This window comes from Balaenoptera musculus, chromosome 17, assembly GCF_009873245.2.
Source record: "Balaenoptera musculus isolate JJ_BM4_2016_0621 chromosome 17, mBalMus1.pri.v3, whole genome shotgun sequence".
In the NCBI taxonomy this organism is placed as follows: domain Eukaryota; kingdom Metazoa; phylum Chordata; class Mammalia; order Artiodactyla; family Balaenopteridae; genus Balaenoptera; species Balaenoptera musculus.
Window position 1 is genome coordinate 39,884,098 of NC_045801.1, and position 24,019 is coordinate 39,908,116.

The following is a 24,019-nucleotide window of genomic DNA, read 5'->3' on the forward strand; positions in this document are numbered from 1 at the left end:
GACAAAATATTTGCCAGAAATCTCCTTTTCCTGGCATGGATATTCCAAGCAGTTGTTATTCTACGAACTCAATTTCGCTATGCTTTGCACAGTTAGAGGTATACCCACTACATTCTTAACCTCCGTAACCGAGGGACATTGTGCAGCTTTAAGAAGGTGCTATCACTTCCTTTTAATCACTCCAAAGTGGACTGATTGTGCAAGTGACTGGACAGGAATTTGAGAATTAAGGCCATTAAGAATTGACATAAACACTGTTCCAAGTGCTGCATTAAAAATTTTTTTTTAAATGAGTTCTGTGGCAATTCCGGGGAATGTTCTCTAAATGAAGGATTCATACTTCATTAAGGGTAAATTACATGTTGGAAAGGTTGCTGTTTTTGCTGTCTTCCTACTTTGGCTGCTCACAGTTTAAAACAAAATTGGTGGTAAAATAGAAAAAGGAAATGTTCAGTTAGAAGGCAGTCCCCAGACAGGGTACTCTCATATTTCCAGCTATTCCTCAGGCATCGCTGCTTTCCGGCAATTGCATTCCTAAGCAGTGAGGCCCGCCTTTTAATGCACAGAGCCTCCCTGCCCGACTCTTCTTCCCTACAGTGTGAACTATGGTATTCCATCTATGACCTCTTCGGTTAAGCTTCAGGAGAGATTTGGAGCACAGTTTCGAAGGTAAAACAATCTACAGGACTAAACCATAGATACCGATGTCAGGAAAGCCCCCTTTAGTCCTTGGGAATTTATAGTCCTAAAAGTTATTTGCAAGAGCAGGCATTCGTCTCAATATTGCCATCAGCTATCTCCATAAAGGTTGCAAAAGTCACAATTCCCTCTCTGGCGGCCTTTCGATATCTACATTCAAACAGACACAGGATGATACATTCAGATTTCCTCTGGCCAATTCAGAAGTGAATCTGGTAATAAACAGCCTTATCAATGAGCTCTTTGGTTTTTGATTTACAGACACTGTGGAACACTCAGAAATCAAACTCACAACATCCTTGAGAGCAGACGGTCGTTAGCAAAGGGGAGGTGTACATTTGATCGAAAATGTACAAAATTTATAACAGTGACATTTTCAATATTAGGCCACATGATTTATTCAGTAGTTTTTATGTTCCCAAATTACAATTTACGTCTATTCGTAAGACTACAAAAGTTACCATTAGAATCGTCTGTGCTTATAAAATACCAACTTTTTTTTTTAACTGTTATATATACTCATTAACACCAGTCTGCGACGAGTTACATAGAATCATAGGCACTTCAAAGGCTTAAAAAGATGTTTACAACTTAAATGCATTTTTAAGAACAAAAACTGATTCTTTTCCTTAAGTCCCTACTCGTACCTTCAAATTGCAAGAAATTAACAAATACAGTGGCCAAAGGAATCTGCAGCAACTTCTCAAAATACTGTTATCATCTTTGGGTTTGCTGAGGCTTGTCAGTGACTCAAATCCTCCCAAAAGAAGATCTGATTGATAGACATGACTAAACAGTTTTGTGGTGATAATCCAATTTTACACATTAATTTGCTGTTGCAAATCTGCCTGAAGCTACAGGTAATGAAAAACAAAGCAAGTGTAAAACGGATAGTCTGACACTTAAAAATTTATACAAAGTGGAGGTTAAAGTTTATATATTTGAAAATCACATATACACTAAATTACCATTATCTGAAATATCCAAAGACAAACTGCACCGTAACAGCTACAAAAGGCATAGAGTTTTGTTTTGTTTTCAAGGGGACAAGAGGGGCGAGCAGAGGAGAGGGGGAACAACAGATAAATTAACGCAGTAAGACGAACTTGGTAAGGTCAATCTGAGACATGCAGACTCAAACGAAACAGCTTTCATCTTCAAACCGTAGGATAAAAACAATCTTTTCATATTTGCACATAAAAGTTTAAACCGATTCCATGAACATTGAGGGTTTTTATAACATAATATTTTGCCACTGCTATTCACAGAACACTGCAGATGTTAAATTTGAATTTTATGTTGTTCTAAAGAAATACATGAAAAGTTTTAAATACAATGGGATTTTATCATTAAAGTGCCAGAATGGCTCTTTAATGAAAAAAAAAAACAAAAAAACAAAGATCTTCATTATTCTATGCCAAAGCTTTATTTTTAAAAGTTCAGTGATCTCATAAATAGAGACACTAAATGGGAGTTTTCACGCATAAAACTCCTTAGTAGGTGCCTTCTGATAAGCAGTACTGGATGGTTTGCGTTCTCCAAGGTCATAACTTCCTTCATCCTTCTTTCTCATGCGATACACCAACAGCAGGATAAGGAAAATTGCAAAGAGAAAGCCGATCACTCCGCCAGCAATGACAGCTGAAACACACCAGAAGGAAGATTACTCTTAGAAGAGATTCAAGGGTGGCAGAAATTAGCTCTGTCAAGCCCAATCTAGCTACACTTTCATAAAAAGCTTAATTTAAAAACCCCCAAACTGGATTCAATGAAGCAACCAGGTAATGATGCAAATCTGACATTCCTCAGGAGGTATAATACTTTCTTTGATTGATATTAATAATATCCCCCAAAAGCCTCAATAAGAAAAATCTGGCTGTGACCTCAACTAAGTCCATACTTTAAAACTCTTGAGTCTTTTCGGTATTCACATTTTGTACTCTAATCTTCTAACTGCTTTTTTCAATGAAAACACAAAACATGATATAATCGACTTAAATTCTGTAAAGGAAAATAAATATGAAAAAAGCATGCAAATTTCCTTTCTAGTCTTGGATTTGGGACTATCCTCTTTCAGGGATCAAGTGTTGTACAGACATAGAGAACAGATTTGTGGTTGCCAAGGGGGGTGGGGAGTGGGGGAGGGATGGAGTGGGAGTTTGGGATTAGCAGGTGCCAACTATTATATATATATGTATAACTGAATCGCCTTGCTGTACATCAGAAACTAACACAACATTGTAAATCAAATATACTTCAATAAAATAAAAATTTTTTAAAAAGGATTAAGTGTTCTAAAATCTTGCAAATCTTCCCCTTTAAAATCAAATGTTAATACTTTCATCAGTAAGTTACGATTAGAGACAACATCCTTTAATACCTTGGGCACTATATCAATGGCCCTTCCCATAAAGAACCTTTCCTTCTCTCAAATTTGTTTCGAAATCAGGATGAATGACTTGGATCAAGACTGACTGATTTTCATATTCTGCCACCCCCCCCCCCCCGATGCCCCATTGTTCTGGACCAACTCAGGCCTTAACTTTCTTCTTCTTGCCTCTCCCCACCCCGCCCAAAAGGCTGGCCAAGGGGTAGGCTGAGGGAGCTGACAGAAAATAAAGACAACATTTGCCTAACTCTTGCCTCTCACTCTGGAATGAGACAGGTGCTCAACATGGTTTTCAGTACTAAGGTAACATCCAGCAAGCTTTGCCGATACCTCTGAATATCACTTAGGCAAACACAGGCCTATTTAAGGACCTGCCACCTGAGCCCCACTGGGCTACTCACCTGCCAGGACTTCTGTTCGTTTAAACAGATTGTCTGAGTGCTTCTCAGTATACACATTTGTAGCCTCTTCAGCTGGGTCCATTTTCCTTTCTGAGTCAGAGAGGTGAACTTTTTCCTTATCAATTTCTTCAGGTGACTGGGGAAAAAAAAAAAGATTATGAAGATTTTCTTTTAATGTGCTGGAAAGAAGAAATAGTAGATAAGCACATTCCCAAGTTCGTTCTTTTCAAACACTGAGTTTAGGAAAGACCTGCAATAATCGCTTTGTGTGATGTGCATACCAGTGGGTGAGTCCTATGGTGGACCCACGTTGTTCATGGTTTTATATAACACCCATCACATGTATAGGCAAAATGGATAGTTAGTGAGTTCATAATAATCCTAATGACAAGGGTAGGTTGTTTTAGTCGACATTTCGTAAGATCTCACCACCCTTCTGACTTTAGGCCACCATCCCCCTCTGGCTGCTCCAACCCAATAGCACTGCCCCAATTCTCCTCACTCCTTTATCATCTTTTTGCTATACAGGGCACTGTGATGACAGCTTCCTTGTTGGCATTCTCTCCAAGTGTTCTCCCAGGGCTCTGCCTGCTACCAATCTGTGGGGAGCAGCCCCCAGGCTTCATCTGTAATGCTCCCCTCTATTTATTCACTCTTACAACGCCTTCACCAAACCCTGGATTACAAAGAACTTCAGGGGGCCTGGGTTCTGCAAGTAGCTCCTGTGTGGTCCTGATCAAGTCATACCACTTTTCTGGACTTCATTTTCTATATCTGTCCAATGAATGGCACGCTCAGGATCCTGAGTATTCTGCAAGTCTAAAGTACACTCTTCTCATAGAAAGCCCATCGCTATTTGGATACCTGGTAGAAGGACAGACAACTTGACAGATGAGAGAACGAATTATCTGGGTTCTAATCTAGGAGCCTTTTCACTATGCATTAGCAGTCAGGGAAGGGTTAGGAAAGGGAAGAGAAAAATAGGTTAATAGGTATGTGACTAGGGAAAGAGGAAAGCAAGTTCTGGTGGTGAATGAGGTGAGAATAAGTAGCTATTGTGACATTAGAGACTGAATTTAACTCATCCGTATCATCTCTGTCCCATTATTATGACAGATCACATGAGTCCCCTCAGGTTTTTTCAGTCCCTAAAATCATTTGAGAGCGTTGACATTCCCTCTGACTCGGCTTCTGATCTAGCAGCCAGGAAGGAGCTTGCATTTCAGGGGGTCTGCGGGTGTGGGAACAGGAGGTCTCCACAGAACTGGGGCCACCACGTACTCACAGGAAAGGTCCACCAGTGTACAAACTTCCAGGTGCTCTGGATGGAACATTCACTCTTTAAATTTAAAAGTTTTATTGTATGAAAGTAAGAGTTTGACTAATAAGAATTCTTTCAATAGTATAGAACTAACCTGAAATACCTTAACTCCTGTATAGATGTACAAAGTGAAAGGACGAAAAGCCAGCAGAGATAATTAAATTAAGCCAATTAAAGATCTGTCACATCCATGTCTGGTTGTTTGGATGCCATGGAAATGTGATGGAAGTAAAAGATGACGAGCAATGCTCTGCTTGAACAAACAACTGTGTTCTTTTTATTCTGTCACATAAATTTATAACAAACTAGACAGAATATCTATAACAGTGACATTAATGCCACAGTGACACCCATTCAAAAGCAAAGTCTACTTTAATGGTATCCTAGAAGCAATGTTTAATTTAGCTGTGCCATGTATGACAAAATAGAAAATTTAATCACCAGTATTAATATTATTCATTATCAGTATTATCATGATAAGTACCTTGAAAAGTGTTTGACACAATGAGTAGCACTCAGTAAATCTCCCACAAGTGGATGAATTTTTATTATTACTACATCGAACACAAATGATACCAGGAATACATTAAAAGATTTGGGGGTCCTTAATTTCTGAGCTCCTCTGCCAAACATGTATCTTCTTTATTTTAATCTGACACAATTACTTCCTTAAAACCAATTCTTAAAAACTTAAACCAATTTTCAATTCATTGTTGTCAACTGACCAGAGAGCTCTACGTCAAACTAGGTTTTGCTTAGGATAAACTCCACCATGAAAAGCCAAAACTGAATTTCTTGTCTCACGCTCGTGAGTCCTAATGGCTCCTAACGGTTCCTTGACTTCAAGGGATTCCGTTACGACAAGTGGTCAAATAAACAAAGCCAGATGCATCTTTCAGCAGCCACACTGGATGACCTACCCTCAGCTGCACCTGTTACTTTTCATCGCTCCTCTTCTCCCTTCTTCCTGTCACTCACTGAACTGAATCCACTTCTGGAGCAGCTACCGTGCACGGAGCCAGCTGTGTCTGCCTCGGTGCTCAGAACTTCTCCTTGCTTTCCTGTTGCCTGGCCCGTGAAGTCAGTCTACTGCCAACGGTAACGAACCCTTCTCCATCCGACAAACAGCACTCCAGTCCGGAGAGGACTGCCCCGGCTGCCCCGCATCTGCAGAAACCCATCCAGCTGTGTCCCTCAGCACCCCGTGCACACGCACCGGGAGGACAGGGGGCGAGGGGAAGAGCAACTGCACTCTGGGAAGGGGAGGAGAATCAATGGGCGGGAAGCCTGCGTGCGCTCCGGCCTGCAGAGGGGTTCTCCTTACTCGGGAGAAGGCCTGTCCCTACCTTCGTGACACAGCCTTCCACAGCCTGTCTGCTGCTAAAGCTTAGCAGCACCTCATTTCTAACCAGCAGATGGGTGAGCTCCAAAAGGGGGCACTTGTGTTTCCAAGTTCTCGGAAGCAGCATGCTACCCACAGGCCGTCTGCAAAGTCTCCTGCTGCTGTCGCTTCACACGCTCACTTGGTGAACTGCCTCGGTCTCTCCTGCTCTAACCAAATTCAATGAAGGCTTACAAAATGCTTACTGGCTCTCAGGTGCCACGCTGCATGCCCTCACATTTAATCTTCTCAAGAACCCCATCAGGAATGGGCTCAGAGAAGCTAAGAAACTTGACCAGATCTAGGATTTGAAACCTAGGCTTTCTTCAGACTTTAATATGCATTTTCCAACTTAAATAGCTTACCTAGGAGTGGGTAGTCAGCTAGTTGCAGCAGCATGCTAATAAGGCCAAAATCATCGGTCTCATAGTTTCCATTAACCAGTAGCTTTGCTCTGTTCTAAGGCCAAAGACCTTATTTCTTAGTAAGTCAGCTCTCAAAATGAATATAGGGATGTACCCGCATTCCTCGTTATCATTGGAAGAGGTCAGAGTTTACATACCACTGAAGGTGGGCCTGAAAATACTCTGGGAAAACACTTATTGAGACTAGTACCTGGAGTCTCCTTAGTCCATAACCTGTTTCAGCAGATGTAAAAGTTCACAATGGTTTTAACTCAGAACAAATTCTTTACGAAATAAAAACAAATTTTCTTAGCCTAAGCCAAACAAACTGAAAAGGTTTTGCTTCTTAACTGGGCTATGAGTTCCTTTAGAAGGAGTACCCTGTAAAAAAGATTTGTTTATAAGCTACGCCTGGGTGATAAAAGTACTAGGTAGAATTAGCTACCAAGCCACAAACAGACGTGGAAGAACCGTAAATGCATGTTACTAAGTGAGCGAAGCCCATCTGAAAAGGCTACATACTGCATGATTCTAACTATGCAACATTTTGGAAAGGCATAACTACGGAGGCAGTAAAAAGGTGAGTGGTTTCTAGGGGCTGGGGCAGGAGGGATGAATATGTAGGGTATAGAGCATTGTAGGACAGTGAAACTATTCTGTAGGCTACAGTAATGGTGGGTACATGCCCATTATATATTTGTCAGAACTGACAGGATGTACATCACCGTGAGTGAACCCTAAGGTAAAACTCTGGACTCTGGGAGACTATGACCTGTCAGTGTAGGTGCATCAGTTGTAAGAAGCGAACCCCTCTGGCACAGGATGTTGATGGGAGGAGGCTTTGCCTGTGTGGGAGTCTGTGGGAACTCTCCGTACTTCCTGCTCAATTTCCTGTGAACCTAAACCTGCTCTGAAAAACAAAGTCTATCTAACAGCAACAACAAAAAAGCAAGTAGGTGGGTAAATGTCAAAACGATCATAAAGAGTAAGGAGGAGCCATTTACGATACAATGAAAAGACCATTTGTCCTTACACAGTTTTAAAGGGCACCTCTTAAAAGGCACAGTCTGTACAATTCTTTAAAAAGGCACATTTACAATAACCTGAGAACGCAATGGAAAACAAAACACACCTTTGTCTGAGCGGGGATCTTATTCTGTATCTTGTTCAGAGTCGTGGTTTCCACTCTCGGAGCAGCGCTAGTGAACGGAAGCTTTGGAAGGGGTCGAGACGTGGTCAGCTCTGGACTCTCTCCGTCCTCATCAGCTCCTGGCAAAATAAGCAAAGATGACCTAAGCACACGAATCAGGACACAGATTTCTACAGTATCAGAAAACATTGTCTATGGCTGACGATGACAGAGCCATGTTCTTTCAAAATACCTGCTCCTCAAGAACTTAGCACAAACCTTCCTGCAGTCTTCATAGCAATGAAGAGTGATTTCAAGGTGGATCTGTGGGGAGCCCGGCATTTTTTTCTATATTATTACTATCCTGAGTGCTCTCAAGTAGTCCTTCTTTTACTTCCGTGTTCAATCTGTCCCACTCAAGAGATTTCTTCCCTTCTATGCTGAAAGGTGCTACATTTTCCATTTTAAAACATAACAACAACAAAAAAGGAACACTGACCCTTTATCTGTGTGAGCTGCTGCCCTCTCTCCCCTTTTTACCACCAGATGTTTCTAATGGTGGTGTGCAGACTCACCGGCCTCTTCCTTCACCATCTACTCTGCTCTGTGCTCTACTCCCCCTAGTCAGGTATTCCCTGTCACCACACTACTGGTACTGTTTTGTTAAGGTCACCATTCCCCTCCACGTTCCATATCCAGTGGCATTTTCCAGAGTCCTCATCTAATTGAACCTCTTAGCGCCACTGGACGCTTGTCAACTCTCACCTCCTTCTTGATATACTACCTTTGGGTTTCTATGGCTTTGACTTCCTGGCTTTCTACCCTCACCTCTCTGGCTATTTCTAAGTCTCCTTTGCAGGCTCATTCTCTTCTACCTGGACACAAAATATGAAGAGCTCCTTAAGGTTGAGCCCTAGGCTGCTTCTTACTCCACACTTTCTCCATGGCTTCAATCACCATGTAAAGACAAATGAAACCTAAGTTGACATCATTAGCTTCTACCACTCCTCTGAAATGTAGACCTACATATCCACTGGCCTACTTGGCATTTTCACTTGAATGACTCAAAGGTGCTATATACATCTCTATCATGTTCAAAATACAACTCACGGAACAGACTTGTGGTTGCCAAGGGACGGGGGGTTGGGGAGGGACGGATTGGGAGTTTGGGATTAGCAGATGCAAACTATTATATAGAGAATGGATAAACAACAAGGTCCTACTGTATAGCACAGAGAGCTATATTCAATATCTTGTGATAAACTATAATGGAAAAGAATATTGAAAAAGCATGTGTGTGTGTGTGTATATCTAATTATATACTGAATCACTTTGCTGTACAGCAGAAATTAACACAATATTGTAAATCAACTATACTTCAATAAAATTAAAAAAAAAATAGAACTCATGATCTCCTTGCCTCTCCCCTCTACAAACCTGGTCTTCTCCCCATATTATCTTGCAGTGAATGGAACCCTCCATTCCTATAAATCACAGCTCTGGCCCCCTCCCCTCTTCCTTACCACCACATTGAATCCATCACCCAGTTCTGTGGATTTTACCTTTTTATCATGTCTCCACTCTTACACCTTTCTACGGTTCCAGGGCCACCGCCCTCATCCAAACCACTGTAATCTTCCTATCAATCACTGTACCTACCTTCTTCCTAACAGCTCCCTTTCAGTCCACTGTCCACACACTGGCTGTGACCCCATCATCCTCCCGTTTAAAGCTATTACAATGGCACGCCACTGATTTCAAGATGAATATAAAATGCCTCAACCTAGCCTTGTGTGGTCCAGCCCTGGCCTACCTTTCCAGCTTCCTACAGCATCATTTTCCCTGCTGTCCCCTGTGCTCCAGCTGTGGTCCCTGATCTTCAGCCAGAAGCCTTTGCCTAGTTAATTCCTAACTCACCTCCAGACCTCAGCACAAACATCATTGCTTGGAGAAGGCCTCCCTTCCATATTAGATTAGAGTCCTCGTTAAATGGTTTTTTAACACCACCTTTCTTACCCTAAGATTGCATTTATCAAAAGTTTGTAATGATGCATTTGTTTGTGTAATGATTGACTGAAGTTTCCCCTACAAGACTGAAGCTCCATATGGCCAAGGGATTGTTCGCCAAGTGCCTAACAGAGTCCCAACACCTGCAGACTCTGACCCAGTATTTGTGCAGTAAGGACTGACCACTGACTGCCAGCTGGGCACTATGTTTTTTTGTTTGTTTGTTTAGCTTTTTTATCAGAAGAATTTGAGTATTTCTCACATTCAAATATAACATTCTTTTTTTTTTTAACATCTTTATTGGAGTATAATTGCTTTACAATGGTGTGTTAGTTTCTGCTGTATTACAAAGTGAATCAGCTATACATATACATATATCCCCATATCTCCTCCCTCTTGCGTCTCCCTCCCACCCTCCCTATCCCACCCCTCTAGGTGGTCACAAAGCACCGAGCTGATCTCCCTGTGCTATGTGGCTGCTTCCCACTAGCTATCTGTTTTACATTTGGTAGTGTATATATGTCCATGCCACTTTCTTACTTTGTCCCAGCTTCCCCTTCCCCCTCCCCGTGTCCTCAAGTCCATCCCCTACGTCTGCATCTTTATTCCCGTCCTGCCCCTAGGCAATCTTGAGAAAGAAACACAGAGCTGGAGAAATCAGCCTCCCGGACTTCAGACTATAACATTCTTTTTAAGCTGACCATTCGTCAAATTTGTAACAACTGAAAAAAAACTCAAAGTCTGTAACTCAAACTAACCTGCTTCCTCAGACAGGAACAAATGATGAATAGCCCCAAATTCCTCACAGAAGCATGTTACAATAACAAGCGGTTCAAAAAGCAAGAGGTAAGATACTGGGAATAGTGCAAAGCTATGAATAAGGCTCATTTTAAAAATATTTTAATATATCGACTGCCTCTGGCACGTACACTCGTTATACAGAGAAGAAATGGTGAGGGTCTATTGGAATAAATATTGGATTTGGCATTAAACAAACTTAGTACTGATTCTGGCATTTATTATCTCTGTGACCTTGGGCAAATAATGCTTGAGTCAGTTTCTTCACCTGTAAAATGGGGATAACAACAACTAAGTCTCAGAGGTGCAAACATAATATGTATATTTGAAAGCATTCTGTATACATAAAATGTTACATAAATGTAAGTCATTAATAATGATGGCTCCAAATACACTGCTCTTTCATATCAGTCTCCCTGATTTTCCATCAAAGTTTTATACATAATATGACTGATTTGCTTCTTACAAAAAAAATTCAATGAGAAATGAAAAATTTTCAATTAAGGGCTTTCAAGACTCCCTTGGTTCACAAGAGTTACAAATACGAACTGCCAAATTAGGAGTGTGAAGAATTTGTTGTGAGAGAAGAGATTTTGTAAAGTAGAAAATTCCCTCAAGTTGGCACTTCTTAAATTAGAGACAGGTGAGTGACCCACCTCAGGGGCTCTTCCACTGCATTTATTATCTTTATTAAAAAGATTGACCCTCTTGCCCAAACCAGAAAACTGGGGATCCCCTTTCAGCCCGCTTTGCCTGAGACATCCTAGCCCAGAGCCCAAAGCTCGTTTCCACCTGGGAAACTCCTGCTTACACTTTTACGCCCAGAATCAGTGTCATCCTCTTTCCATCCATCGTGGAACTGTTTCTTTCTCTACGTTTCCACTGTTCACTAAGTTTCTTCTTTTTTGAAAAATAACATTTTCTTCTACTTATAAAAAGAATACATGTTTTTAAAAAATACATTTTTCATGGATGATATTGGGAAACAGAAATACAGGAAGGAATAAATAAAATTATTCCACCACCAGAGAAAGCATCATTAGATTTTATTTACTGAAGTGTTCCTAGCACCTGGAATGGTGTCTGTTCCCCCGTGTTATGGGTCATTATTAAATAGTTGTGGAATGAATTGAATAAATATCTGCATATCATCTCATCTCCTAATGAGTTTTTCATCTCTTAGATGACAGTTCCACCTTCCAAGGACTCTTCCACTCTCAGAATGGTCCTTTTTCAAAGTATCCTCTTCTTGTTTCAATGTTAAAGAGTCTTATCTCTCCAACTGTAATAAGTTTTTCTGTAAGTTCTCTTCTCACTGTGAGTTTCTGTTCTCTTACCATTCGGGGGTGTGGGAAGGTCTCTATCTTTCAGAAGTTACAAGTTCTCCTGTAAATGTCTGGGGAGCCTTGGTTGTCTTCTTGTATTTAAGAAGGAAAGGCTGAGAAGCTGACTAGAAGCTCTGAGCACACAGGAGAGGTCTGTCAAATGTGAGCATCAGCAGTTAGACAGACTTGTGTGTTTTGCTGGAGAAATTGCCAATGCCAGTATCTTGGAGTTGTCTCCTTTGAGTTGGTCCAATTTCCTAGAGCGGGTAAAGGCCAGCCCGTCAGTGTTCCAGGAACTGACTGGGAGAAGACAACTGGGAATACCTCCGCATTAAATAACTCTTCATCTAAGAACTTGTATTTCCTGTTTTCAGTGTGGGGTCCCTTGCCCCATCTGTGCCTGGTACACTCCCAGTCCAAAGACCCTCTGTTTTATCTTCCCCAGATAATAAACCTCCAGTTTTCTCCTGAGGTTGGGAGCATCAGTCCCTTTGCTGCGTTATGGTGGGAAGGAATTAGGGAATCTACCTGCATCTTGAACAGACTTTCAACCAATCATCCTGAGTTTAGTACCATTTTCACGCTCCATCTAGTGCCATGAATTCTGGGGCCCTACGGGGATTCTACTGTGTAAAGTGGTTGCCTCTTGGCTCTCCCCACCCCCACTACTGGCTAACTCAGCTTTCTCACGTCTGCCAAGTCTGTTACTACTAGCCCATCTGCTTCCCAGCTTTCAAAACATTGTGGCCTTTGTCTCCTGTACTGTTTTGTTTGTCCTTGTGAGTTTAGGCCCCATTCCTTTATTGTTGGTTTAGTTGCGTATTGAAAGGTATGTGTGTTCAATCTGCCATCTTTAACCAGAACTCTGCATTTAACTCTTACATTTTTGTTGTACAGCACCTTCTTATGTTATATCACCCATGACATGGTATAACAATTATTTTTTTCTCATTGCTACATTTTTCTCATCAGACTCTTGGTTCCTTGAGGACAAGGACCTAGTTTTTCATCTGTGTCCCAGGAACATGGCCTAGTGTCTGGTCCACAGTGAATGCCCATGAAACATTTAAGTGAATGGTTGAAGTTTTCATGTCTGCCAATGCCCACCCCTGAGTGCACATATATAGTCTGGTACCATCTTCTCAGCTGGGAAGCACCCTCTAGGCCTTTGGCCATTTTCCTCCAGTCCCTTTGCTCTTCCACTGGATAGCATACGGGAGTGAGGACAGAGGGAACAAAACCCGGGGGATCCCAGTCTCCAGCTGGGACTGGGCATCAGCTAGGCAGGGTCTCCTCATTCTGGAGTAGAGTTTTAAGACACAAGGAGGCAGTAGAGCAAAGGAGTGAAAGAGAACACACTCTCAAGCCCAACTCCCTGGCCCCTATCCCAGCTCCATTTCTTTCCAACAGTGTGATCTGAGGCAAGTTATTCAATCCCCCTGAGCCTCAGGTTTTTTCATGTGAAAAACAGAGATAATACAATCTGTCTTTACAGAGCTGTTATAAGACTAGGAACAGTGCCTGACATGCAGTAAGGGCTTTACAAATTTTAGTTACAGCTTTTATTACCTTTAAGCTGAAAATCAACATCCCCAGTGCAATGCAAGGAGGTTTCCAAAATCCAGAATGATACGCTTCTTTTTTTTTTTTTAATTAATTTATTTTTAAAATTTATTTTATTTTTGGCTGCGTTGGGTTTTCGTTGCTGCACGCGGGCTTTCTCTAGTTGCGGTGAGCGGGGGCTACTCTTCGTTGAGGTACGCGGGCTTCTCATTGCGATGGCTTCTGTTGCTGCGGAGCACAGGCTCTAGACGCACGGGCTTCAGTAGTTGCAGCACACGGGCTCGGTAGTTGTGGCTCATGGGCTCTGGAGCGCAGGCTCAGTAGTTGTGGCACACAGGCTTAGTTGTTCCGCGGCATGTGGGATCTTACCGGACTAGGGCTCGAACCTGTGTCCCCTGCATTGGTAGGCGGATTCTTAATCACTGTGCCACCAGGGAAGACCCAGAATGATACACTTCTTTGTAGCAATGATCTGCCTAAGGCTGGAGCCAAGGCAGAAGCAATGTGGGCCCACGTTTAAGCCTCAGCTTGATCCGTCTGATGAGTGGTTCAGGATTTCAAATGACCCACTCCAATCCCCTTTCACCTGGATGGGGGGAGTGGGGGAGGGGAGGTGCTGCCAGAGGAGCAGGACTGAACCTGTCTCCTTTATATTAAACTTAGGGACAATCTTGGCAGAAATCAGCAAAATGACTTGGACAACCTCCACAAATCTCTAACAACTCTTAGATTCTAAGATCTGTGAAATGGGGACCAAATTGTATCCATATTTATTATTTCCTGGGACATTTTGAAGAAGACAGTTACAAAGCACTTTTGAGGTGCTAACAAAAAAAAAGAGGTGCCATGAGTGAACGGTATTAATAGAGTTGTGGGCTATGGAGAACAACTTTTCACACTCATCCTGTGTGTGCGTTATATACCACTTTCCCCAGAATAACTAGGGCTATTTTTACATGAGGACTGCATTGTAAGCTCATTGTTACTAGGTCAGACACCACCTCTCTTGTCTTTCTCAGACTTGCTGTTTTCCAACCTAAAGCGCTCACTCTTATGTAGCTAGAGCTCGCCCAAAGACACAACTGATTTTAATTTCCTCTGGGTCATTCTGAAGCCCAGGCTGATCTGATTGTGAGACATCTACATTCAGCATAACTTTTACCAAATGTTGAACATAAAATGAAAACTCAAATCAAGGAAGATCCTGGATAAGACTTGCCTAGCATGCTGCTGACTTCGAGTTCCTGACTGGATCATTAACATATGCACAAGCTCTTCTTCTTTCTCTGCTACCTGGGGGCCAATCCGGGCACAGGTGAAACACTTCTCAGGTATGGTAGACTGCAAAATGGGCCAAATCCTTTATTCCCCCTTGTATCCACATCCTCTGCAATGTGGCCCTGCAGCTCTTTTCATTAAGAGGCAGACTCTGGCCTGGCCTTATAACTGGCTCTGACCCATCAAATATGGCAGTGAAATTGTGCCAGTTCTAAGCCTTGGCTTCAAAAGATTTTGCTCACTCCTGCTTGCTGTCTTGGGATCTCTGCCTCCTCCCTGTGGACAAATGGCTGGCCTTCTGGAGGATGAGAGACCGCATGACCAGAGCCAAGTCTGCCCCATTGCCCCAGAGATATGACAGAACCCAGAAAGATCGGCAAAGCTGCAAACCCAACCTGCAACTGACCATTGACATGTGAGGGAGCCCAGTCAGGCCAGCCTAAATTGCCACCCTGCAGAGTAATGAGCTAAATAAATTGACTGTTGTTTTTAGCCACTACACTTTGGGGTGGTTTGTTACGAGTCATTACTGCGGTGATAGATAACTGATACACCACTGGAGTTGAGGATATCACTGTACAATCATTTTACCTGGCTACTACGTTCTCCCTCTTACGTTTGAGCAATACACTAGGAGTAAGAAAGTATAACTCTTCTTGGTCTCACCTATAATCTTTAAGGTAGGGTTGGCAGCTGTATGAAACCAGTGTCTCAGGGATCTCTTTAAGGGTGGTTTCCATGACATCGCTCTGAAAGCCTCAATAATAAAATTAAAAGCTAATGTTGACAGAACACTGACTACATGCCAAGCAGCATACTCTAAGAGCTACAGATGTGTCAACCCCTTAAACCTCACGACAAACCTATGTGGGAGGGACTATTATTACCTTCCAGTCTATAAATGAGGAAACTGAGGTTCAGCCAAGTTAAATACATTCCCAAGATCTCACAGCTCAAGTGGCGGGGAGCTAGAATTCACACCCAGATGCTGTGACCCCACAGAGCATACTCTTAATCATCGTGCATAACTGCCTGTCTCCTCGAAGTAAGTTCCACTAGTGTGTGTGTGTGTGTGTGTGCGTGTGTGTGCGCGCGCACGTGCTTGCACAAGCACAGAGAACAGAGGTGAGCGTGGACGTAGCCTGCCTTACCCGAGCCTGATGCAGAAGCATAATCATCGTCATCAATAGGATACACTCCTGAAGCTTCTTCAATGGAGCTGTTGTCAAGGTACATGTCTTTATCAGACGTCAGCTCTGCCCGCTGAGAAAGGAGAGAGAAGGGATTCAGGATGGTGAGAAATTAGGAAGTGAGCTTATTCAACTCACTGTGCAGGTTTACACCTCGGCGACTACCCGTCCCTCTCCCCTGCTCCTTGGAGCCCACATTTCTGGCCCTACCCCGCCTTAGGACACCCTGACAACTCATATTACGTCAAGGGCTGACCACAGACAAATGCCCCCGAGGGAAGCCTACAGAACCTAACTCAGTAACATGAAGATGGCTCAGAGGCCAAGGCACCTATCACGGGCTTATCTCCTTACATCCCACTAAACCTGTCTGAGTTCCAGGGCCCCAGTGCTAGTTGGAACCATCTCAGGCATTCCTGCTGTCACAAAGTCACCGTGAGGCTCCTTTACTGGAAAAGCTACAAGACATTCAAATCATGTAAGACTTTCTTGGGGATGTATTAGGGTGCTTGGGCAAAATCACCACCCAGGGATCCGTCAAGGCCCCTTGGATGTCTGCAGGCCTGGCCACACTCAGAAGCTCGTGGTGGCGGGCAGGCTGTCACAGGGCTTCCTGCCGCAGCCCAGACGCATGCAGATGCCAGCACCACACCCCTCGAGGAGCAGGGCCTGCGAGGCTCATGGACCAGGGCGACAGCCCACCGTGAGCCGCGTCTGGGGCTCACGGGCTTAGCAGAGCCTTAATGACAAATGCAGAGAAACCCACAGGAGCACATTCTTTTTATATTCCTGGCACTTGGTAACAGCAAATCACACACCGAATACGGAGAGGGGATCATTCACTAAGTCGACCAGTTCCGCAGCTTCTCAGCTCTTCGGTAAGAATTTTAGTATTACAATTCAACCTAATCCTACCAAGAGAGCAACTCGCATGAATTGGAGGCCGAGTAGATGTATAATTTTTTCTTAAATGGTTTCAGTAAATTGATATTTTACCACCAGTATCTCATGAAAGCCCAGAAACAAATACAGCAATCTGTCAGCTTCTAAACAACATCTGTGTTTGGAAAAAGGCAACACTCATTATTGTCCTATTTTTAAAAATCAAATGGAATGTCTCTTCCTAATAGGAATGACAAAAAAATGTTTCCCTCACTACAGAGGCTTTCATTAGATTTCCTTTAAAGCCTTCTGTTCCAGCTGTCACTGCGACTGGAACCTTCCTAGGAGGATGCTGGCCCCGCCCCCCCCATCACAGCAACACCGTCTTCCCTGGCTGGAGAGGCTGAAGTGTCCTAAACCCGAGTCCGCGCTCTCCAGGCGTCAGGGACAACTGACGGGAAGGTGTGGGCGCCCACTCTGTGTGAGCGGCCACGTCGGCACATTCTGAGAACTGAGACTTCAATCAGGGACTGGTTTCCCAGTGGCCTGGCCTGCGACGCTGAGTGACCACCCTGAGCCAAGAGTGTGCTGGAGTTTTCCTACTAGAACAGTCAGAGCTTAACTCCGCCCTCTGAGGCCATTCTGCGTGACACGGGTCTCCAAGGCTCTCCCCAGTCCAGGCCTCCGGTGTTTTCCCAAGCTTGTGAACCGACCGTATCAGGAGCCCTGGTTCCCACAGCCCCGCCATCAGCGTCACTGAGCCACAGTATGCAGGCAGCTCCTTTGAGGGCGAGGACGGCACCTCATACATCTTCAGTCCACCCCAACTCCCCACAATCATGTATCTGGCTCAGTAAACACTGCTTGGGCTGTTTCGTTTGTTGTCCTGCTTGTATTAAACTTTGTCCTGTGAACTTCATCTGCAGGACCCTGTCGTTCTTTCTCTCAAATCCTGTCTACAAAACAGGCTCTGACTTCTCCAGTCCTTCCATGGCCTCTCGTTCCAAACTACTATTTTGGATTTTGTAGCCTATGAACAGTTTAAGACAAACTCTCAGTGCTATTTATTTTTTTTATATATACATTTTTTAATTTTATTTATTTTATTTTTTGGGCTGCGTTGGGTGTTCGTTGCTGTGCGTGGGCTTTCTCTAGTTGTGGCGAGCGGGGGCTACTCTTCGTTGTGGTGCGTGGGCTTCTCATTGCGGTGGCTTCTCTTGTTGGGAGCAGGGGCTCTAGGCATGCGGGCTTCAGTAGTTGTGGCACGTGGGCTCAGTAGTTGTGGCGCGCGGGCTCTAGAGGACAGGCTCAGTAGTTGCGGCGCACAGGTTTCGTTGCTCCGTGGCACGTGGGATCTTCCCGGACCAGGGCTTGAACCCGTGTCCCCCGCATTGGCAGGCGGATTCTCAACCACTGCGCCACCAGGGAAGCCCTCAGTGTTATTTTAAATTGTTGCCCCTCAGCAGAGCACACTTGGAGAAGGCAGGGCCTCAGTGCCCTGTGTGTGCTCCCCGGGCCTCTAAGACTGCATGGGGACTCAATAAATATTTGCCAGTTGAGATTACCTAAAACAAATTGGCCTTTGACTCAGGCTTCAGAGATAACACATGTCACAAGACCCCTAAAGTTGAAATCTTTCCATATGAAGCCTGGGAGATCACTGGCCCCAAACTTCCCACACACATGGCATGGCACCCGGCTTAAGTGACCTTGAGTCTTAAAAGCAGAAACCCGTTTGCCTTTTCTTAACACTGAATGCCTTTTTCCTCCTGGCTCTGTCAAAGAAGTTTGAGGCGGCACCGGCCACACGAAGATATTTAATCCCTCCTTGTAAACTGAATTTTTATTCATTAGGTGACCCAGTTGTCAGACGGACATGTCTGTCACACTCACAGGCAGATGGGCCAAAAATGTCTCCCAGAGGATTCTGGCCACCGCACAGTTCAACCATACGGGGTGGCCTGACAAGCAACTCACTTCTCCAGGACAACCGGCTCCTTACGAATAAGCTGTCAGACCTGAATTACTATAAGACTTGGGGTCAGGATGCATGTACAGAAGCTGGCTTGCCCTCGGGCTCTGCAGGGCTCCAGGGTGGTCCTGCGGCTGACGGGATGTTTAATGTGCTCAAAGGCAGTTAAAAGTATTTGTTCCTCCAGCATCCGGTGTGGTGCAAATAATGATGACCTCACACTAAAAGTCAACTCCTGCTCTGACATCAGGGGCACCAAGCACCTAAGAGGAATTACCAATATCCATCCTTCTATAGAGTCCAATTTAAGCAGATTCCTTTTCACTCGGTAGCAGATAATGCTCAAAGAAACACCTCCACTGTCTTTCCTTTTAAACAAAAAACACCTTCACAAACATGACAATTCCTTTGGTGAAGCCTCCACAGTCTGTGGAAAGGATTGCTGCAGTTAACATGCCCGGAGAGGGAAATGAATTCTGCATTGACATTCCCTGGGGGCAAGATGTGCGTCTCTAGAAAGCCAAGAGAAGGGGTGACTCATGACTACTGCTTCCACACCAGCCAACTGCGATGTGCCTCACTAAGCAGAAAACCCCAAGACACACTGAACGCTCTCGTGTTCGATGAGACAGAGCCACTGGATGAAAGGAACCAGGAGGAAATGGGCAGAGGCACAGCCCAGGGTGTGGAGATGCAGCCTGACGGTAGGATTTCCTAATGAATTTGCTTCATTTGGGACCAGCCATCTCCACGAGGCAGCGCCAATACTGTTGGCTAACAGGGCTCAGAGTACAAGTTGGAAGAAAAACAAAGCTGGTCTTTCAGACCTTTCCCCCCTTGGCTGATGCAAGACATGCATGCAGGAGAGCAAACGGAAGTTGTAGAGAGCAACTGGGTACAACGAGGAGGAAAACTGACTGCAGGACAAAATGGAGGTTCAGCCATGGAAACTGGTTGCCTTCATAGAGGAAGCAGTTGTCTTCATAGAGGAAGCAGCGCCCCCCGGAGGAGAAGGCCCACTGCCTGAGTGCTGGATCCCCACATGCCTGGAAGTTGGGCAAGATCCACGTGTGTCTCCCAACTCCATCCCTTCTTTTCTAGCCTTCGAACTGCAGTAACCTCATCATGCTGGGTCCAGACCATTACAGAGGCCACCCCTCAAGACGTTGTCTTTGAATCCACTCTCTGCTGAGGGACCATTCTTAAATATGACCACATTGCTCCCCTGCTGAAAAAAACCCTTTAGTGGCTCCCTATCACCTATAGGATGAAAGAAAAATGCCTTTTCCTTGAAAGAATACCATAGGACCTCACCTGCATTTCCAGTGTCAGCTGCTGCCACTTCCTCCACCCAAACCCTGGGCTCCATGACAAAAAAACTCCACTCGGAGACCTGGTGACACCAATTTCCTTTACACAAAACCCCTAAGAGGAAATAAACTCCTCTAAGCACAGAAAATTGAGGAAAACAATGGTGATCTAGGCCTCACATACTTGAGAATGGTGAAAACTCATATTCTGACAAGACGGTTCGGCCCAAACACACATGGTGTTTGTAATAAAAATGAACAGAGAAAATGCTGACCCAGTGCCTGGAAGACCACAAGTGCACTAATCTCGATTTTAGTAAGCAATACCACAAACCTGCCCACGTTCTCAGCAAAGAAAATCGTGGGATGGCAACTGAACAAATGTACTTGTTGGTTTTTTCTTGAGAGGTAAAGCTGACATGGAACAAATATCATGTTTCAAACTGCCAGGGTGGAAATCTGTTATTTAGAAATTAGAGGTCTTCCTTGAAAGATACACTGCCTTATCTACTAGATGAATGTCCTCTAAATGCCTTAAACTAGTGCAACTGATAAACAGTGGTCAAGATAACTAAAGCTCAAAGCAGTAGGTGTTAAATCCACCTTATGGTGGAAACTTAGGTTGATAACAAAGTCAGAAAGTAGAAAACCTAACTATTTATGGATACCACTCCCAGACCCAAGCTTCAGAAAATTATCCTTTGGACATAAAAATTAAATATTCAGGTGGCCTGTTATGACATTCTAAATCACATCTTAGATAACAAACACCTGGATGGTGTCTCTTAGTTTTAGGATAAAGGCACATCCAGTCCTGACTTAGACTCAAATGTATATTAACTTTTATGGTGATTACAAAGCACCAAACTAGCTGTAACTTTAGCTTATTTTTCCAGAGGTGACTTAATAAACTATTTTATTACTAGCTAACACACACTATAAAAGAAATAATAGTTAAAATTTTCTCCCACATAGTCCCACAGAGATGATACACTTGCCCTTAAGATGAACTTGCCAATTCTGGCTGAGGTAGAGCCCAAAGGAACATATAATCTTAGAGCTTGACTGGACACTACAGGTATCCAGATGACCTATTTATTTCAAAAGTGAAGACACAGAACACCACAGTGGCAAAGTCACTTAAAATCACCCAGTCTAGCTGGTGGCCAAACTAGAGCCCAAAACTTTTGCCACTTAATTCTTACTATTGCACTGTAATGTCCTACAACATGAAGCTATCAGAGCCAGTCAGCCTGGGGTTCAAAAGGATTAGCTGTAGCTAACGGTTAAGTGTTTATTATGTGCCAGGCATTCTGCGCTAAGTGTTTTATAAGCACTGGCACATTTAATCATCTCAACGATCTCCACTGCCGACCAAGGAACTGAGGCTTGTCCAAAGACAGACAGCTCAGAGTGGGGAGCAGGGGTTCACTTCCAAATCTGGGCTTCAAAGTGTGTGGTCATTGAGAGTGTTGGCCATGCTGTGCCTCCCCTCAGCCCCCCTTGTGATTCACACACAATAAAGGTCCTGAGAAGAACTGTAATAAAGAGTCCTGTTGAACTCTGCTTGATCCAGGACTTTCAAACTTTGGCCATGGAAATTCGCCAACCCCCCCAACTCCCCGAAAATCTATTTAACATCTTTTAGCACTAGTATTCTTGGCATCATAGATGGGGAAAAAAATCTGTGTGAAGAGTTAGAATTCTAGCTTAACAATTTCTTCTCTGCCTACCTTCTTGCAAACTGCCCATGTGAAGGACGCCAAATGCCATTCATTCATTTTTAGTAATACCTTCATCTCTATCAGATGTCCCATCCAAACCAAAGATGTAATGGAAGGAAAGAAACCTATGTTTATTGTTGGGAAAAGATACTGCTGTCCTTGAATATGTGAGATATGACTGCATTATATATTTCCAGGCAAATGCTATTGTGTTTACCAAGCACTTGTTTACAGAAAACTACCTGGTACCTAACAATGTCCTAGGCATATTCTACTATCCTGTATATAATTCCCACAAAAGCTGAGGTCAAAGGTGAGGTCACACATGAAAGCAAATTCTTAAATCCTTACTTAAGAAATCCTTAAGAAAGATCTTTAGCTCAGACCTGTTTCAAACACCTCGTCTAGTCCTTAATTACTAGTCCTTTTAGCTTTTTGCTGAAGTCTCTAACTTTAAGAAACACTTCAGCATACCTTCCATAAAGTGGGGATTTAGTTTAAATTATTTACTGGTGCATATTAGGAAAATAAATCTAATTCTGAAAAGAAAAAAGTCAGGTTTATGAAGGTAGAATCACATTTGGGTGTTAATGAGGCAAAAAGATGATTGGGCTGCTCATAAAAATGTCGCATCAAAAAATAAATTCTAGGGCTTGCCTGGTGGCGCAGTGGTTGAGAGTCTGCCTGCCAACTCAGGGGACACGGGTTCGAGCCCTGGTCTGGGAAGATCCCACATGCCGCGGAGCAGCTGGGCCCGTGAGCCACAATTACTGAGCCTGCGCGTCTGGAGCCTGTGCTCCGCAACAAGAGAGGCCGCGACAGTGAGAGGCCCGCGCACCGCGATGAAGAGTGGCCCCCGCTTGCCGCAATTGGAGAGAGCCCTCGCGCAGAAATGAAGACCCAACGCAGCCATAAATAAATAAACAAATACTTAAAAAAAATAAATAAATAAATAAATAAATAAATTCTAAAAAAGTCAAATCATCGGCAACCATGGAAAATTTCAACTAGTTCCATGAACCTTTTGAAACAAACCAAAGCACGACAGATGACAGAATTCCTACCGTATCTATTTACAATCCTTCAGGTCTGAACCACTCATTTGGAATTGACCAGTCATGGCGGATTTTCCTGCTGGACACTGCATACAGAGTGGGAATCTTATCTCACCACTTAGAATGTACGTTCCTTGAAAGAGGTCCAGGAACCAGGAGCAGGTCTGATGTTTTCTGTATCCCCTACTGCTTTAGAGCCAGCATACGGTAAAGGTTCAACAAAGAGTAGGAGAGGTCACATTTTTCTGAAAGGCTAAACCCAAGCTTTAAGCCATTTGGTGAAAGGAAATAACCATGTATTTTAAATAAGTTAGCTGGTTACCTCACATCAAGGAAAACTCAACCGATGTACTCTTACTAGGTCTCCTTTTAAAAAGGGAGATCTGCAATTCAGCCTTTTACTGTGAGGAGGACTAACAGAAAGATAAGTATGACCTTAGAAGAATCCGCCAACTCATTAAGAATGCCTCCAATGAGCCGGGTACAACACTGGTCTCTGGAGAACATTTAAATGGCTGAAAAGTGTTTTAAAAAGTAACACTGAGTTAGTGTACTTCACAGTAGAAATTTTCCTCTTTGTTTAAAAAAAAGAACTGAATGTGGTTCAAAGCACTTAGATTTTCTAGCCAACAAAGCTCAAATAAAATCCTTCTCTAATAAAACGCTCAGTCCAATAATCAGCATGTTAAAAAAAACAACAACAAAATAATCTTGCCAAAGGATTACTTGACTCATCTCAATTTATATTTATGATTCAATAGAATCCATATCATTTTCACCAAACATGCCTCACTGTAGGTATATTGGTGTAGCTGGAGCTTCAAAATTATTTTTCTCCCTACAACGTTTGTCTGTTGAGTCTACAATAGGGTACCTGGCTCAGTAAGTGGGTTGTTGGGTAAATTTCAACCAGCCTCTCAGATAGGAGGACCCAGAAAATCCTGTACGCTATTTAACTGAATGATGCAACCCTCCTCTGCCCCCAAGCATTACGACACACAGAACAGGCAGGATGCAGGTCCCCAGTCCCATTTCTCTTTAATCTAGACCTTGGTAACAATGAACAGCCCTGATTACACAGACTTGTTGAGAATATGCTCATCTACCAATAATCATACCCCTGGCATATCACTCTACAAACCCCCATGTTCCAAAGCCCTCAGTTTCTATAAGCCACCATTTCATGAAGAA

The 24,019-nt window shown here is 43.5% G+C and overlaps 1 protein-coding gene across 1 annotated transcript in view; it reads right to left on the bottom strand.

Moving 5' to 3' along the window:
• Positions 1 to 1,072: 1,072 nt before the first annotated feature.
• SDC2 (syndecan 2) overlaps positions 1,073 to 24,019 on the bottom strand; it is a 111,895-nt gene continuing 88,948 nt past the window's right edge. The window contains exons 2-5 of the mRNA XM_036830286.1: positions 15,847 to 15,958; positions 7,728 to 7,864; positions 3,490 to 3,625; positions 1,073 to 2,340 (exon numbers count right to left, since the gene is read on the bottom strand). Coding sequence (XP_036686181.1) covers positions 2,177 to 2,340; positions 3,490 to 3,625; positions 7,728 to 7,864; positions 15,847 to 15,958 — 549 coding nt within the window. The 3' untranslated portion in view covers positions 1,073 to 2,176. The remainder of the gene's footprint in view (positions 2,341 to 3,489; positions 3,626 to 7,727; positions 7,865 to 15,846; positions 15,959 to 24,019) is intronic.